At 34.8% G+C, this 16131-nt stretch overlaps 2 protein-coding genes and 1 long non-coding RNA gene across 4 annotated transcripts; 1 reads left to right on the forward strand and 2 right to left on the reverse strand.

Annotated features, from left to right (window-relative positions):
- Nucleotides 1-1537: 1537 nt before the first annotated feature.
- Nucleotides 1538-2694, forward strand: LOC127079771 (uncharacterized). The gene is made up of 4 exons (XM_051020140.1): nt 1538-1667; nt 1962-2131; nt 2217-2349; nt 2651-2694. Coding segments are annotated over exons 1-4 (348 nt in total). The 5' UTR covers nt 1538-1666.
- A 4403-nt stretch (nt 2695-7097) lies between these two features.
- Nucleotides 7098-8105, reverse strand: LOC127087885 (uncharacterized). The gene is made up of 2 exons (XR_007790072.1): nt 7437-8105; nt 7098-7314 (listed from the first exon to the last, which is right to left on the reverse strand). It is a non-coding gene; the product is annotated as an uncharacterized LOC127087885 (long non-coding RNA).
- A 2185-nt stretch (nt 8106-10290) lies between these two features.
- Nucleotides 10291-14191, reverse strand: LOC127082989 (serine/threonine-protein kinase AFC1). 2 transcript variants are annotated; one of them, XM_051023222.1, is made up of 12 exons: nt 13877-14185; nt 13305-13494; nt 12719-12745; nt 12473-12626; nt 12339-12387; nt 12130-12244; nt 11725-11816; nt 11416-11572; nt 11174-11238; nt 10981-11078; nt 10795-10897; nt 10291-10707 (listed from the first exon to the last, which is right to left on the reverse strand). In XM_051023222.1, the coding sequence occupies exons 1-12, from the start codon at nt 13961-13963 to the stop codon at nt 10558-10560; spliced, it is 1287 nt and encodes a 428-aa protein (XP_050879179.1). In that variant the 5' UTR covers nt 13964-14185; the 3' UTR covers nt 10291-10557. The 2 variants fall into 2 exon arrangements, with proteins under 2 accessions (XP_050879179.1, XP_050879180.1); XM_051023223.1 differs by lacking the exon at nt 13305-13494 and having other exon boundaries at nt 13877-14191.
- Between the last annotated feature and the right edge of the window lie 1940 nt (nt 14192-16131).

Raw genomic sequence — 16131 nt, forward strand, 5'->3', positions numbered from 1 at the left:
CTCTCTCATCATGCAAAAATATATTCAAACCAATCAAACTCTTTTCTCGTCGTCGTGCGATTGATACTCAAATTTCTTAAACGAAATGTACTTTGTCTTGAGACGACGCAAAAATAATGTTTTGTCCACTTGAACATGTGAGTAACCTTGCGACGTTGCCCACGAATGTTGACTTGTAAATTCATTTGGTCGTGATGCGAACGTTCCCTTCTCCACTTGTTTTGGGTAACCAACAATGTTTTCATCAATTGACACAAGGTAATTTTCGCTATAATCGACCAACAAACAAATATTTTTATATGCATAACTACGTAAGTCTTGAGTTCTCTATTGCACCCGGAGATACGTAGAAGCAGGATTTATAAATCTTGTCAGGCATATTAATAAAAAGTCCAAAAACATTTTCTCTTTTCTTTTGGTTTATTTCCTCTTAATAATTTGATAAGCCTAACATTTCTAAGCTAACACTGACATGTACAACTAACCTAATGGTTCTCGTTTAGTACAACGGACGTGAGGGGTGTTAATATCTTCCTCTTGCATAATCGACTCCTGAATCCTAATTTGGTTGCGACGACCAATATCATTGTCATTCTTTCTTAGGTTTTATCGATATTTCCCATTTCCTTCTTAGGAATAAATAAAGTTCGTTGGCGACTCTGTTTAGTACATCCCGCGAGCATGCAATTGCGCTTTGCTAAGTAGTGTTATCATGTTTCGAGGTACAACACACATAAACCAGCAAGACCATAGTAGCAGATAACATTCTTGAACCATTCAGCGTCGGGATCTTTCAAATCCAGTATCTTCCTTTTATGGTTTACGAATTTTAAACATTGACGCTCTTGTAAAAATTATCAAAATAACCATCAATCGCGATTAATTTAGTTTAAAATATATGTAATGCAAAGGTAAATAAATATACATATTCTTATTGTACATGTATAGAAGCATGGTCTCCATATAGATGAAGTAGTGAGGTGTTAAATGGGCCACCTAGATAACTATTTATAGAGGCACCAGTAGCAAGTTCCTCCTGAGCTTTAAGGGCTTCATAAGCATGGGACGCGTGGCCTCATGAAGTAGATGCCTGAGACGGACGACTACAGGAAGTAAAACCAGATAGTTATGAACCTCAACCTTGTGAACCATCAAACGAGGTATCATCGAATCGTGGTCTCGTGGCCCTGCCCCTAGCTCTCTCATGTCGTACAGACGTGTGTTGGGACACACAACCGAGCCTAATTTTGTCCAGGTTGTCAACTCTAAGTCTGGCCTGCCAAAAAAATCGCCTAATTTTGACTTGTAGCCTATTATAGGCTAATTTTTAGGCCTGAGTATGACCTTTTCAAATGCCTGATTAACTTACATAAAAGCCTGTTTGTTTTAGAAAATGTAAATAAGCAATTCAAATAATGTTTAAATAGACTAACAAACTAAAAAACCAATTAGACTAAATGTTTATTTGTATGGACTTATTTTAGAAAATTTTACCCTATACCCCTACAATTGTTCCCATACCCCTACATTTAAATTTTTTTGACCAAAATACCCTCATATAAATAGGGTATATTTTCCGTTTCAAAATTTTTTTACCATTTTCGTTGAAGACTTCCGGAGAAGAAAATTTTTTGGCGTTTTTGCATTGTATACCGGAACACTTAAGAGTAAGTCTTCCGGTTTGAAAAGTGTATACCGGAACACTTCTCTAAAGTGTTCCGGTTTGTTGTTTTTATGGACACTGAACCGGAAGTCTTCTAGAAAGTCTTCCGGTTTGTATACTTGTATACCGGAACACTTTCTTCAAGTCTTCCGGTTTGGATGATGTGTACCGGAACTCTTCTTTGAAGTGTTCCGGTTTGGATGATGTGTACCGGAACTCTTCTTTGAAGTGTTCCGGTACGTAATTTTTTTTTTTTTTTTTTTAATTTTAATTATTTTTTTTTACATTATTTTTGCAGTGGTTCGAAGAAGAGGTGCAGATGGCCGGATTCCAGTCCGCACGTTAGACCGGGGTGCATCTTCATCTGCAGCTGCAGCTGAGCCGACTGGATATCCAGGAGGGCCGTACGATACATCGCTTTTGGTGAAGTACGAGCATCATGTTGCTCGACATATATGGTTCGGTGAGGTAAGTAAACGGACTATATTTGAAAATGAATAATAGTTGAATATTTTATAATTTGTTTTCTAATATGTGTTTTAATTGTTTTTAGGAAAGAGGACCAAAGAAAGAGTTGAAGGTTGCCGGACATGGACTGAAGTTGAATTCTAGGGTTCCATTGGCTCTTCCACCACAGATGGAGAGTTGGGTATCTAGATCCGGTTTAGCTTCACTACAGAGAACGAGTCTGAACAAGATAGACACAAATCTTGTCTCTGCATTTGTGGAAAGATGGCATCTAGAGACATCTTCATTTCACATGCCGTTTGGTGAAATGAGCATTACTTTAGATGATGTCGCATGTCTACTTCACTTGCCCATTAGGGGTATCTTTTGGAGTCCTCAGGATGTGACTGAAGAGCTAGCTATTGAACTTGCTGTTGACTACCTAGGAGTGTCACAGAGTCAGGCACAGTCACATGTTCGGAGCTGCAGGGGGTCGTATTACAAGTTGGAGTGGTTATATGATATATTCGTACATCATAGGGCTGCTTCCAACTGGGCATATGCGACTAGAGCATATCTATTGATGTTGGTGGGTTCCACCATATTTGCTGATAAGACCTTTACACTTGTAGAGGCACGATACCTCCTCCTGTTTAGGGACTTGGATGGATGTTCAGGATATAGTTAGGGAGCAGCTGCACTAGTTACCCTCTACCGATATCTTGGAGATGCGTCCATGTACAGTTGCAAACAGCTAGGTGGATATCCTACTCTCCTACAGGTATATAATTTAATTTTGTTAATTAAGTGTTGGATTCATTTTATAAAATATTGTAACTTAATTTGTTTTATTTATTATGTTTTTATTTTGTAACAGTGTTGGATTCACGAGTATTTTCCAACTGTTGGAAAAAGAGGGGAGAATTGGAATCCTGCTGGAAACTGTGGTCTTCCCCGAGCGATGAGATGGTCGTATAGACAGGGAGTCCTGAAGGTCGATGATTTACGACCTATTTTGGACGAGCTGACACCTACCGACGTCATCTGGCGACCATTTGAGGATCATAGAGCATGGCGTGTATTTGATGAGATATGTCTTTACAGGGGCTGTTTGAAGTGGGGTGAAACAGTTGTTCCATACTTGCCTGATAGATGTTTACGTCAGTTCGGGTATAGGCAGTATGTTCCATCCCCACCTCTGGATTGTATGATGGCGATGGATATTGATGTTGATTGGATCAGTTACCATCAGAGTGTTGTCGATGTGATCGGTTCATCTTCTGTGGCCACCACTCCATCTGAGGTAGTAGACGGTTATCTGGAGTGGTATTATCGTGTTTCCCATCCACGGTTGGTCCCTCCCCATCGTGACGCTCCTAGAGAGGTACCCGTTCCTGTATATGACGCCGGGCCATCTGATCCTGATTGGGCTCGTGTATCTACATTGATTCGTCGCTATCTAAGACAGGTTAATGCTGAAGAGGAAGATCCACAGTTTTCTGATTTATTTGAAGCTTTGCATATTTCTCGTTCACATTGATTATATGTATTAAGCTTTGAATATAATAGACATAATAATATAGATTTCATGTTTTGATTACATATTTATGTTTTGATTACATAATCATGCTAATACAGGTGTAAGTAATTGCCAATGTTGCATACGTCCTGCAAATCCTAGCATCCAAGTAGTTGCTATATGAGAACGAAATTTCTTCCAATCTAATGTGACCGGTGGCAATGGAAACCCCTCTTTCATTTTAACCTGATAAAGTAAAATAATTAAAAGATTAAGTCATATAACATAAAATATTAACTGGAATAATTAAAATATTTAGACATATAAATACATACCTGAACCCAATGATTCTGGTTAACAAAACCAATGCAATAAATAGAGACATTTGGTGAATGTGAACTTGTCATCGGAAAGAAAGTGATGCACGGATTGCCTAAACAGACAAGTACAACATTATAACGATTCGCTATCAAGTAACCCATATCTGGTAGACTCATCCATTTTTCAGGTGGCTGTGAACCAAACGATTCTATCATCAAAGATTCTCTCACAGCTGACAACCGATTAGAAAATAACTTGTCATACAACGTTGACCTATCCTTGTCTATTAATTCCAACCCCAACTCTCTGCGAACCATTGACCAACCATCCTCACCATATCCATGCAATGATGCAATGACTCTAAATCCACAATTACCATCTGATTCAACATTAACTACATCTTCAATGTATGACCTAATATGATTAGGAAATTGAACAATGAATTGTGGTTGCTTCTTTGATAATTTGATCTTCTTCGAAGTCTGTGATGGTTGAGATTGCCTTTGTGAAGATTGAGATGCCTTATCAACATACTCATGATACGAAGGGTCCCTATAAACATCATAATCTGCTGGTTTTTTCCCTTTCTTCTTCACTCCTCCTTTGGTTTTTATTTTCTCAGGTGGTGGACACAATGTTGTCATTGTTGGGTATGCTAGTTCACATACCCTACTCCTTAATGCCCTTTTCCCAACAACATCTAATGACCTAAATCGTCTCCACAACTCATCCATTGCAGCTGTCATATCCACCTCTGATCCATCATCTTCACCTATCTCTAACTCAACTTCCATAGTTAGTTTCCTCCAATGAACATGAACAGCATCAATGGGTATCGGTATACCACCTACTCTGTATCTTCCTAACTCACAAGCACAAGGTAACCCATAAGATGTTCTAAGAGTACAACCACATATTTTCCTGTTAGTTCCAACATAATCAACTCTCAATAACTCTTCAGCAATACGTCTCAAAGCAGCTCGAGATACGGAACCACGCAAATAACCATAAAAGGGACTTACGTGCGCGTTCTCAACTTCGTAAAAACTCTTTTGAAATGAAGCTTTAATGTTTCCCAGTTGTAACCTCAAGTTGTTATTCATGGCTTCCCAACATTTGACCATGTCACCTATACTGTTTCCTAACATCTGCTTTAACTTCCAATGAGCAGATTCAACCCTAAAAATATCAGATATAAAAAATACCATTAGATATTGAAAATATCAAGTATTAAAAATATCAGATATTGAAAATAACACATCAAAAAACATAAAAAAAATATCAAATATAAAATTATAAGACGTACCGATTAGTCGTTGTGTTACCCAAATGTAGGACTCGATTAATCCATGCTCCAACAAATCTATGCCTATGTGGAGTCAACCATGTGTCTTTCACATAATTAATAAATCCACTATAATCAACACATGCTTGCTCAAGTTGATGCAACCGCTGACCATACTCAACCTCATCACTAGCCCAGACAACTTTCATCCATAATGTGTCTATCGTCTTTTGCAGGTCATTCACCACATGTTGTTTGCATTTGGCACCAACGTTTTTGTTAATGTGAAATCTACATAGCAAATTAATCGAGTTGGGAAACACAACTTCAATTGCTTTCATCAAAGCAAGATCTCTATCTGTCAAAATCACTTGTGGACACATGTCTTTCTTCACAAACAACTCTTTTAATTTCTCCAATACCCAGCAAAAATTCTCTGTTTGCTCAGACTCCATATATGCAAATCCAACAGCAAAAGTCAACTCAGTCGATGTCATGCCAACAATTTCAAACAAAGGTTGTCTATATTTGTTTGTCTTGTAGGTGTTATCCATAACTAACACAATCGGAAATATATTCAACAACTTCACTGAATCAGGATGTGCCCAAAATATCTCTCTCACCACTTCCGAGTCATCCTTTTTTCTACTCCAATACACATATCCTGCATCCTCAATAAGCTTAAACAGATGTTGTATCTCACTCCTTGGACCTCTTATCTCTTTTTCTATCACACTCTTATGCTTGTATACTTGCGTAATACGAGTGACATTCTCAGGAAACTTGTCTTGCAAGGAAAGTAAAATGTTTCTAGGTGCTACATGTCTCTTTGCCAAATCAGCGACATGTTGCTTCTCATCTGTGGTCAACCTACCAATAAACGAATGACCTTCTAATCTATCAGGTAAACCATGATTATGTAACCCACATTTTACATCAATCTTCCAACCAGATCCATCTTTCGCCGGAGTCGACCTGATTTTAAATGGACATCCACATTTCTTGGACGCACTTTGGGTACCACTATCACTAATCTTGTGTTTCCCACCTTTATCACAGCCAAATATTATTTTGTTACTTCTCCCTCTCTTCCCCGTTTCAGTATCTGAACGACTGATAATAACAGTTACTTTATTGTCGATTCCAACCTCTTTAATCCATCTGATAACCTCTTCTCGTGTACCAAATCTTTCCGTCGTCATAAACGCATCAGTAGTATCTACACATATTTTGGGAAGATTTTCCATTTCTGTAAAAAAAAAAAAAAAAATTAAAAAAAAAAAAATTAAAAAAAAATTTAAAAAAAAAAAAAAAAAAAAAAAAAACGTACCGGAAGACTTAAAGAAAGACTTCCGGTACACAAAAAAAGCAAACCGGAACACTTCTCCAAAGAGTTCCGGTATGCAAATTTTTTTTGAAATTTTTTTTATGTGAACCGGAACTCTTTCCTTAAGTGTTCCGGTTTGCTTTTTTTGTGTTCCGGAAGTCTTCCCAAAAGTCTTCCGGTTTGGAAAAATACATACCGGAAGTCTTTTTGCAGGTGTTCCGGTGCGAGGGGTGTGAAAGTGTAATTTTTGTAATTTTCAACTGAATGGTAAAAATGAAATGGTAAATTGGTTAAAACAATTAAGGGTAAAATGGGAATTTTTAAATTTTTGTAGGGGTATAGGATTAATTGTAGGGGTACAAGGTAAAATTTTCCTTATTTTAACTTACCTATTAGCATAAGTTTTGTTAGACTATTTGTTTAAGAGAACTTATAAAAAACAACTTATGACATTATTCATAAGGTGTTTTCATCTTGTTTTCATAAGTTCTCTAAGATAATCAAGTTTTATTTATGTAATTTAAATAACAAAATATAACATAAAGATAATAAAAAAATCCATATTTATTTACATAGGTTGGTCTGATAGGCTTAAAAGTTTTTTTTTATAACTTGAGCCTAGCATTTTTAATTAAATAGACTTATAAAAAAACCTAAGTCTTTTCTACTTAAAAAAAATCTGACATGGCCTGAGCATGTGTAGGCTAGACCGTATGCCCCTATTAGTCGGTCTGGCATATTTCCACCCCTACCTGTAATAAAACCATAAAATCACATCAATAATTCAACCAAAATGCAGCCATGCACAAATCAGAAGATACATCTCTGAAAACAACATAGAAAAATTCAGAGATTCCTTTCCAGATGAACTCACAATTTTCATCAATGACAGAAACCCCATTGCTACCTTAACCTCCAACAAAATGGCAATGCATGTCTATAGCAGCTACATATTTCGATTGTACTACTACGTAATGCAGCTAACAACCTATGTCACCTAAATCATATGTCAAAACACATACGAAAATGAAATGATAAATTTACCAAAATAGAGTTGTGATTGAGAATCTTGAATAAACTAGATAACTTTGCAGCAAATGAAATAGAATGGAGTGAGTGAACTTGATAAAACTTACTCAAATAGGGTTTGGAAATGGTTTGGAAATGGAGTGAGTGAACTTGAGTGAGTATTCAAAAAATGAAGGAGTCAGAGGGAAGGGTATGGCATGTGTTAATGTATAAAACGCGCCTGAAGATGCATTTATGTAACACTCACTAGATTTTGAATTAATTGTGTTTACGAAAATTTATCTCCAAAGTCATCCTTATATATACAAAGATACATCTCTTAGTTAAATTTTAACAAAATAAGAATAATAAATCTATTTACGATGAAGGGTGTGTAAAGAAAAGGTAAACGATAAATACAGTTTTGAGTTTTTATATGAAAAAAATAATTCCCATAAGATTTTGATCTCTTTAGAAGCACAATAAATCCCAAAAAGAAGAAATTAAGAGAAAAATTGATATCCCATTCATTTTGACTTATAAGATAGATTAAGCCCAAGTTTTAAAAAAAATTAATTGAAACAAATTTTAAAAATAAAATATTTTCATGATTTTTTAATAAAAAATTGTTTTAAATTTATTTTTTATAAATTAAAAAACTAATTTGATATTGACTAACATAAATATACATTAGAAACTAAAACATAATCAAAATTACATAAAGATATATTTTTAAAGTATTTTTTTATAAAAATTTGTTCAAAATATTTTAAATTTAAGTGATTTTGAAAATTTAAATCTTAAAAAATTATAATAAAGAGATAAATATCTAAAATAATATTTTATAAAAAAAATATTTAAACTTACTTTTTATTTGAAATTTTTACTTTATAAAAAAAAATTCAAACAAATGACACTATAAAAGTTATTTATAAAAGTTGGAAGAGTCCTGCCTCCGTAAAATAATTTTATACCGTCGTCTAATAAAAAAACAAATTGTCAAATCATTAAAGTTTTTTTAAATTTTAAGTGAATTAATTAATTATCAGTGTAAGATTTTACAATGACATTGTATATCCTTTTTTTCTCAAGGTTGAAACAGGCTGGCCAATGTAAAAAATATATAGTATTAAGTGAATGTTATTTAGTAATCTTACCTAATCTTAAACAACTTATTTGTTGTTGGAAAAAAATCATGGAAACTACATATAACAAACTACAACTAATTCCAATGGAGTTTGATTTACTTTTAGGATTAGAATTTGGGCAGCTCAATAAACTGTATTAGAGAAATTAAAGGAAACTATATTAAAGATAAAGAAAAGGAGAAAACTTAGATACAATTTTCTAGGTGTATATTTTTCAATAAAAATGACAAGTGTATAATTTCTTACTACACATATACAATTTTTTCTTCACATAAGCAATTTCCAATGAAAATATACATTTACCATATTTTTATTAAAAAGTAGTAAAAATCACCTAAGAAATTATATTTAATATTTAAGTTTTCTCCCAGAGGAATAAGTAAAGGGAATGGTGAGTAGTCCCTCCACTTTGTATGAGATTTTTTAATTTCTTTTACGCGACGAAAACCACAAAAAAGAATGCATTGGAGAAATTGTCCCCCAAAAAAAGGAATGCATTGGAGAATGGTTTTGAAAAAATTAAAATAAATTTTCAAATTTACTACTGCTCTTTATAATACTCCCAAAACAAAAGTATTATTCATAACCATTTTCAACTCATTCATAAATTGATGAGATATGCCAAGTCATAATTTATCAAAAGACATACTATGACCATCTTAGAGTAATAAATTTGATCATGTGTCTTAATTTATAGTTATTCTTGTTTTTTGCAAGGACTTTAACATAAAGAAAAAATTGAAATACAATTTCATTTCAGCAGACAAAATTGACATTCAATTTTATCTCAGCAGAAAAAATTAACATATAGAGGTTTATGTGTCCAGAATTAGTAATTTTAGAGGACTATTGGTTGATTTAGTTTTTCTTCAGAAACACATTTTTCTCAAAGATTAAAATGTGTATATTAATGATTTAATGTATTCCCCGCATATTAGTTTGGTTAAAAATAATATTTTTTTATATGTTTATGTATATTTGCGGGACCATGGGGATATGCAGGGACAGAGATTGGGAGAAAATACTTGTGGCGGGACCGAGACGGGGTGGGGGATGTATTCCCCGCCCTCGCCCCATTAACGTCCCTAATAAGTACAATCAACGGCAATATTGAAAAACAAGGCAAAAAATTAGAACTTTGCAAGCATGTGAAATTAATAACTTGAAGCAGTATATCAGTTGCAAGCCTGTAGTCAATGCAGGAGGAAGACCATGTGGCCAGCCCTCTACAATATAACAGCCAAGTGGGCGTTAGGACGCTCCCTGTGTCCCCTATTATAACCAATTTATAGGCACAAAACCATGAGTCCATTTGCATCAATTTGACTTGTGCAGTGCTATGTGTAGTGTTCTTATTTCTTACTTCAGAGTAAAGGATGATAATACTCCTAAAGTACATCAGAATCACTAACCACGGATAAACTAAACCTTAGTCCGGTGGGTGTAACTTGAAATTCAAATCCGCATTAAATAGAAATTACTGTGCCATGACTTGCTAATGACCACAGTGGAATAATTTACAAGTTCCATGTGTTATCAATCAGCACATAGTCAATCTGGTCACACAAATACTTGTATCGAAAGTAAAATGCTTATAATTATAATTACATTTCAATGGTACAAAAATGGAGATGGAGAAAGATTCTTCAGACAATAAATTTATCTACAAATCTAGGCAAATATGAAGGGGGTAATAAGCCCCCTACACACAGCATTATATATCAAGAAAAAAAAACACCATGAAAAGAAAACTTACCGTTACAAATGTTGCAGTTATCTATAGCCAAACACAACACAACAACCAGTTATCTATTGACGATGACGTGATGAACCCTATATTTAATACCTCTGGTAATGCTCCCCAGTGAAAAAGGGATGCCTGAGTGCTTCATGAGCCTTCATCCTGCTCATGGGGTCGAACCGAAGTAGACCCTGCAAGAGATCAAGAAGATCCCCAGCCGAGTGATCCACATGCTGCATCACCAGATTCTGGCAAAAATAAATATACATAAATAAACACTTAGAATGTGGGACCAAAGAGAAAATTATGCTAGATAATTAAATTATGTTACAGACAGGAAGTCGAGGTAGTTTCAAGACAGCTTTGATGCTTTCTCGGGAGATTGCTCCTTCGGGCCAGTTTAGTCTACCCCTCCTGACATACTTCTCTGCGGGGCGGCTGTGCAAGAAACCAAGTGACGGGAGCAATTAGAGAATTTCAACAGACACAATATTAATTTATTCATTTGGAATGGTACACACTCTGCTCTTTTCAACATGTGCGGAGGCATTGGGCCTAAAACCCTCTCCATCATGGCTAGATGCTCTAAATTCTCATGCGTCTGAAACAACGCTTCTCCCTGAAACCGTTTTGCAGTTAATAAGGTTGCTCATGTAGTATATTTGGATCAAATATTAAGGCTTATGAATCACTATATTGAGGAACTCAACATACCGAGCACAACTCAACCAAAATGCAACCAATACTCCAAATGTCACAAGGAAAACCCCAACCAAGTCCTAGTAACAAATAAACAAGCTACAATTACTTTTGAACTGTAACAAAACAATAAAGCTTTAAACAAAGTGAATATGAAAATCATAGGTGTAGTAGAGACAATATAGCTGTGATCTTGGTTTGACAATGCCTGGTTGGGATAATATACGCCACACTACCAAAGAGAAGTAGAAACTCACCAAGAATAACCTCAGGAGCCCTATAATGCCTAGTAGAGACAATATAGTTGTGATTTTGGTGCTCATAAGCAGTACTACCAAAATCAATAACCTTAATAGCACTTGATTTTGGCAGTCTTTTATAAGAGGTTCCCTCTTTTGGCAACCGGAACATAACCTGCAGGTTAAAATTTTGTGATAATTTGACTAAGCTTTAGCGAACAACTTTTAGGCATGCTATAAAGAAGACTCAGCTCTACCATCAGAAACAAAATTTTGAAGAACTGAGAAAAACACAATCTAAAATTCAACCACAGGAAGCAGAAATACCTTGTAGTCAGGCACTTTTACATATTCTGGGGAAATAAAAAGTATATTCTCAGGCTTCAAGTCAGTGTGGATGAGGCGCAGATCATGTACAACTGCCAATTTAGTAACACAGCTAACATAAATATCATTTAAACATTTAACAATTTCCTCCCTTCTTTTTAGGGAGGGTGGGTTTCATGAGGTATCTATATTCATTCACGATAAGTAAAATGGTTTTAAATGATAAATCATAAGAGTTACAATTGGGAAAAAGAAGTGAACAAGTAAATTTATTGGTTAAATCCACAATTAATCATCATAAGTTCATAAGTATCCTAAAGACGGTAGAAGAATGTCATTTATATGACTCTGGAGTTGGCCATCAACTTTGGAAAGAATAGAAATAATGAAAGGACGGTTACTCACATGCTACACTTTCCAACAATTGTCTTCCTAGCTCACGGACAAGATCAACTGGAAACGGGCGATAATTGTTCTTCCGGAGAAAATCATATAAGCTTGGTCCAAGCATCTCAAATACCTGTAAGATCATTAAAATTTCAGACAAGTCTTAACCCCCATGAAAGTTTGTGATGTTTGGAAATAACAATGCCATATGTCAATTAGATACTCACAATACAAATATGGTTCCGGTAGTCAAACCAGTTGCGTATTTGAACACAGCTGCATATGATTAAACAACTTTAAATTGACACAAACAATTAGCGGTGGTGCACATGAAAGAAAAAGAAGAAGAAAAAACACTTACCGACTGCCATTCCTGTCATACTTCCCGAGCAATTGGAGCACATCAACTTCTAACATTGCTGCTTCACGGTATTTCTTTACACTCCTCACAACTTTTACGGCAACTACCTCCCTCATTTCTCTATCCCAGCATTCCAAAACCTGACCGAAAGTCCCTAAAAACATAGAACAGATAACATATGTAGGGTTAATATTGAAATCATATATATACACTAAAAGAAGTAAAGAAGATAATGATTATAATAACCTTCACCGATTTTTCTGAGGATCTTATCTGCACGTATAGAAACAGAGACACATTAGGATTACATGAAATTGAGAATGAATACAAATGGAGACATCAAAACAAATCCCTTACTTGTCAAGATTCCCAAGGAAATTTTGAGAAATTTTTAGTAGGAAAGTATGTTTAGAAAAACTATAGGGAAAGATCCTATCAATTGGAATATTAACATAATACGAGATCACATGAAAGTTTAAGTAAAGTTACAGATTGAAGATGATAAATATTTTCCGGGGGTAAAAAAGTTAAAGTAATGATGCAACTTAACCAAACTTCAAATATACATTTTGAGCATGCATGTGAAAAAATTAATGTTTTCATAGAAAACGAGATAAATAAACAACTCTCATTAGTCATTACTTATCATAAAACACTCTTAAAATAAATAAATAAAAGTAAATGTTGGAAAAGTAATAATAGATAGAATTCTGCACAATCATATAAATAATGACCATAACATAAGTTTGGAATGTTCAACCAGCAACATAAGCATGTCTAATGGAAAGAGAAAACGGAGAAAAGCTTTTCAACTGTGGTTAAATGCATTTACACCGAGAAGTTAAATTTTCTCCGAGCGCAAACATGTAATGTCCATCTTTATCATCCTCTCGCCATTGGGGAGAGCCTTTTTCCGCCAATCCTTTTATTGATAGACCAGCTTGGTCAGGAAGTACCCTCAGTGTTCCATAGCTTGTTGTCACATTAGCAAACTCTTGTCCACAATACATCCCCGAAGGAGCCTACACACAATCACTTACTCATACTACACACTACAGAAACAACAACTGAAATGTATCCCCATCCTTTTTTTCTCTTAAACTAACAACTTTTAAGAAAAAAATTTGTAGTGTTTAAAATCATTGAAATGAATATCTATCCAGAAAACTATTTAAACATACTGAATCATGCTAAACACCGTTAGATGCTAAGCATCAAATGTACAATTTTGACAATAATGAAAAAACTCTCTTTTCAGGATCAAAACAAATTCCTAACAACAATTTTGCAAAATTATAACATTAGTTTTTAAAATCACGATGACGGTGGCTTTATTCCCAAAATATAATTATTGTTTGTAAGAAAGATAAAATTGATGAATGTGGAGAAACTGAAAGGGGTTACCTTTGAGTGGGTTTGAGGAAGTTCCCAAGCCAATTTAGCCCTTTTTCGAGGACGACGATCCATGGAAAACTCTGTAGCGTAATCCATTTCGATCCAATATGAAACCCTAATCCCAATTTGATCGATCGATTGGAATATTTTGGGTATTGTTCTTCAGTCGTGACATTGGAATCAGACACCACCATCGTTCCTCATCCTGAGTCGGCTCTATGTCGTTCGATTTTTCAATCATAGGCGAATCTTCACCGTTCGTTTCTAAATCCCATTTAAGCTCTCTTTAAGGTCTTATTATTTATTAGTAGTATTATATTAAGGATGTTAGCGATGATTTTGTGCGTCTTTGATGTTAAAAGTTATTGGACGAGAAAAAAATATGTGTTGTGTGTAATTAAATCAAACTAATTGGTTTGATTCGGTTCGATTGATTTTTTTGTAAAAAAATTATTGAATGATATATACACATATCAATGACAACATAAGTTTGTTTTATTCATTCATGCACTATAAAACAACAATAAAGGTCATCATACTTGGACAACAACTTCTCATTTAGTATGTAAAAATTAGATTAGACAAAAATAAAATAATAAATTTAAAACATAGTATAAAATAATATCAAAAACATTATAATTAAACAAAAAAAAACATAGAGGAGATGAGATATTAGTGAAGATGAAAAGGAAAGAACATAAGAGAGAAGAGATTAGAAAAGAAAATGTGCAATAAAAACGAAATTGAAAGAATGAACAATGGCATAAAAATGAGAAGATGAAAAAGAAACAATATAAGAGAGTAGAGATTGGAGAAGAATATCCAAGATATATTTGGCGAAGAAGATGTGATATTGCTAGGAGAGATGTGAGAAGGCTAGAATTGAAACCCTAAGTGTGAGGAAGAGAAATTTGTTTGTAATCGTAAGGTGGAGGCATAATAGATTTAGGTTTGGGTTGGATGTGAGTTAAGTGTAAGTTGGGTTGTAACATAATGCGACTTGGTTCGGTTTGCAAAATACAAACCGCAAACCAAATTGAACCGCGCAGTTTTGTTTAAAAATGACCCAGACATAATAGAACCAGCAACCCGTACTAATCCTGGTAGTAACGAAAGTGCATCACGCTGGATTTTCAACACACCAAGGTCCCTTTTAGGATCCTCATCTTGTATTCTACGTTGTTGGTCCTCAAGATACTCATCCTGAAGTGATAGTCGAGAATAATGAATCTAAGGGGAAATATCATATCTTGGAAAAGGAGATTGAAATACGTTCAAAGGGTCCTTTGTGTGACTCTTCCTCCAAATTCAAAGTCCCAAACTTTGAAAAGTATAAAGGACTTAGTTGTCCAAAGGGTCACCTGATAATGTATTGCAGGAATATGGCACCACACTCTTACAACAATAAGTTAATGATCAATTGTTTTCAAGATAGCTTGAGCGAGGAATCTCTCAAGTGGTACATGAATCTAGAGAGTGGTCTGATCCAATCATATATGGACCTAGCAGAGGCCTTCATGAAGCAGTATAAGTATAACGCATATATGGCTCCAAACTGGAGACAACTTTAGAACATGACCAAGAAAGATAGAGAATTTTTCAAGGAGTATGATCAACGCTGGAGAGAGCTAACTGCTCAAGTTGAGCTACCTCTAGCTGAATGATAGCTTATTGATCTATTTATGAATACCTTACATCCTCCCTTCTTTGAGAAGATAATTAGCGGTGCGACTTCTGGATTCTCCGATCTGATAACTATTGGAGAAATAATTGAACAATGGCTGAAGAGCAGGAAGATTCTTGATATTGTTGGGGCATCGAGAGGAGCAACGAAGTTCTCTGGGAACTTCCAGAAAAGGAAAGAGGGAGAAACAAACGCTATTATAATTAGAGGTGGAAAGCCCTATTATGCAACAACAACGTATGCTCACCACCCTTAACCAGGGTGTGTGTTTACTGTGAAAATTGGTAAACAACAGTTGGTCTTCCAAATTAAGGACACTTTGGTTACTCATAGGATCGACCAAATTGATCATAGGACATGTGCTATTGTTTAAAATTGTATTTGAAAAAGGATGAGCACTTCGACGGTACTCATGTATGAAGAATGTTTGTTTAAAATATTTTCAGATGGCTAAATTGCATAATGTAAAGAAAGTGTATAAAAAGCCCTTGATAAATGACTTGTAATAAAAGATAAATTCTGGACAAAAGGTATAAATAAACTTTGATTGATATAAAGAAAGTGGTGTTATCAAACGTAC

This window comes from Lathyrus oleraceus, chromosome 5 (assembly GCF_024323335.1).
Source record: "Lathyrus oleraceus cultivar Zhongwan6 chromosome 5, CAAS_Psat_ZW6_1.0, whole genome shotgun sequence".
Classification (NCBI taxonomy): Eukaryota; Viridiplantae; Streptophyta; class Magnoliopsida; order Fabales; family Fabaceae; genus Lathyrus; species Lathyrus oleraceus.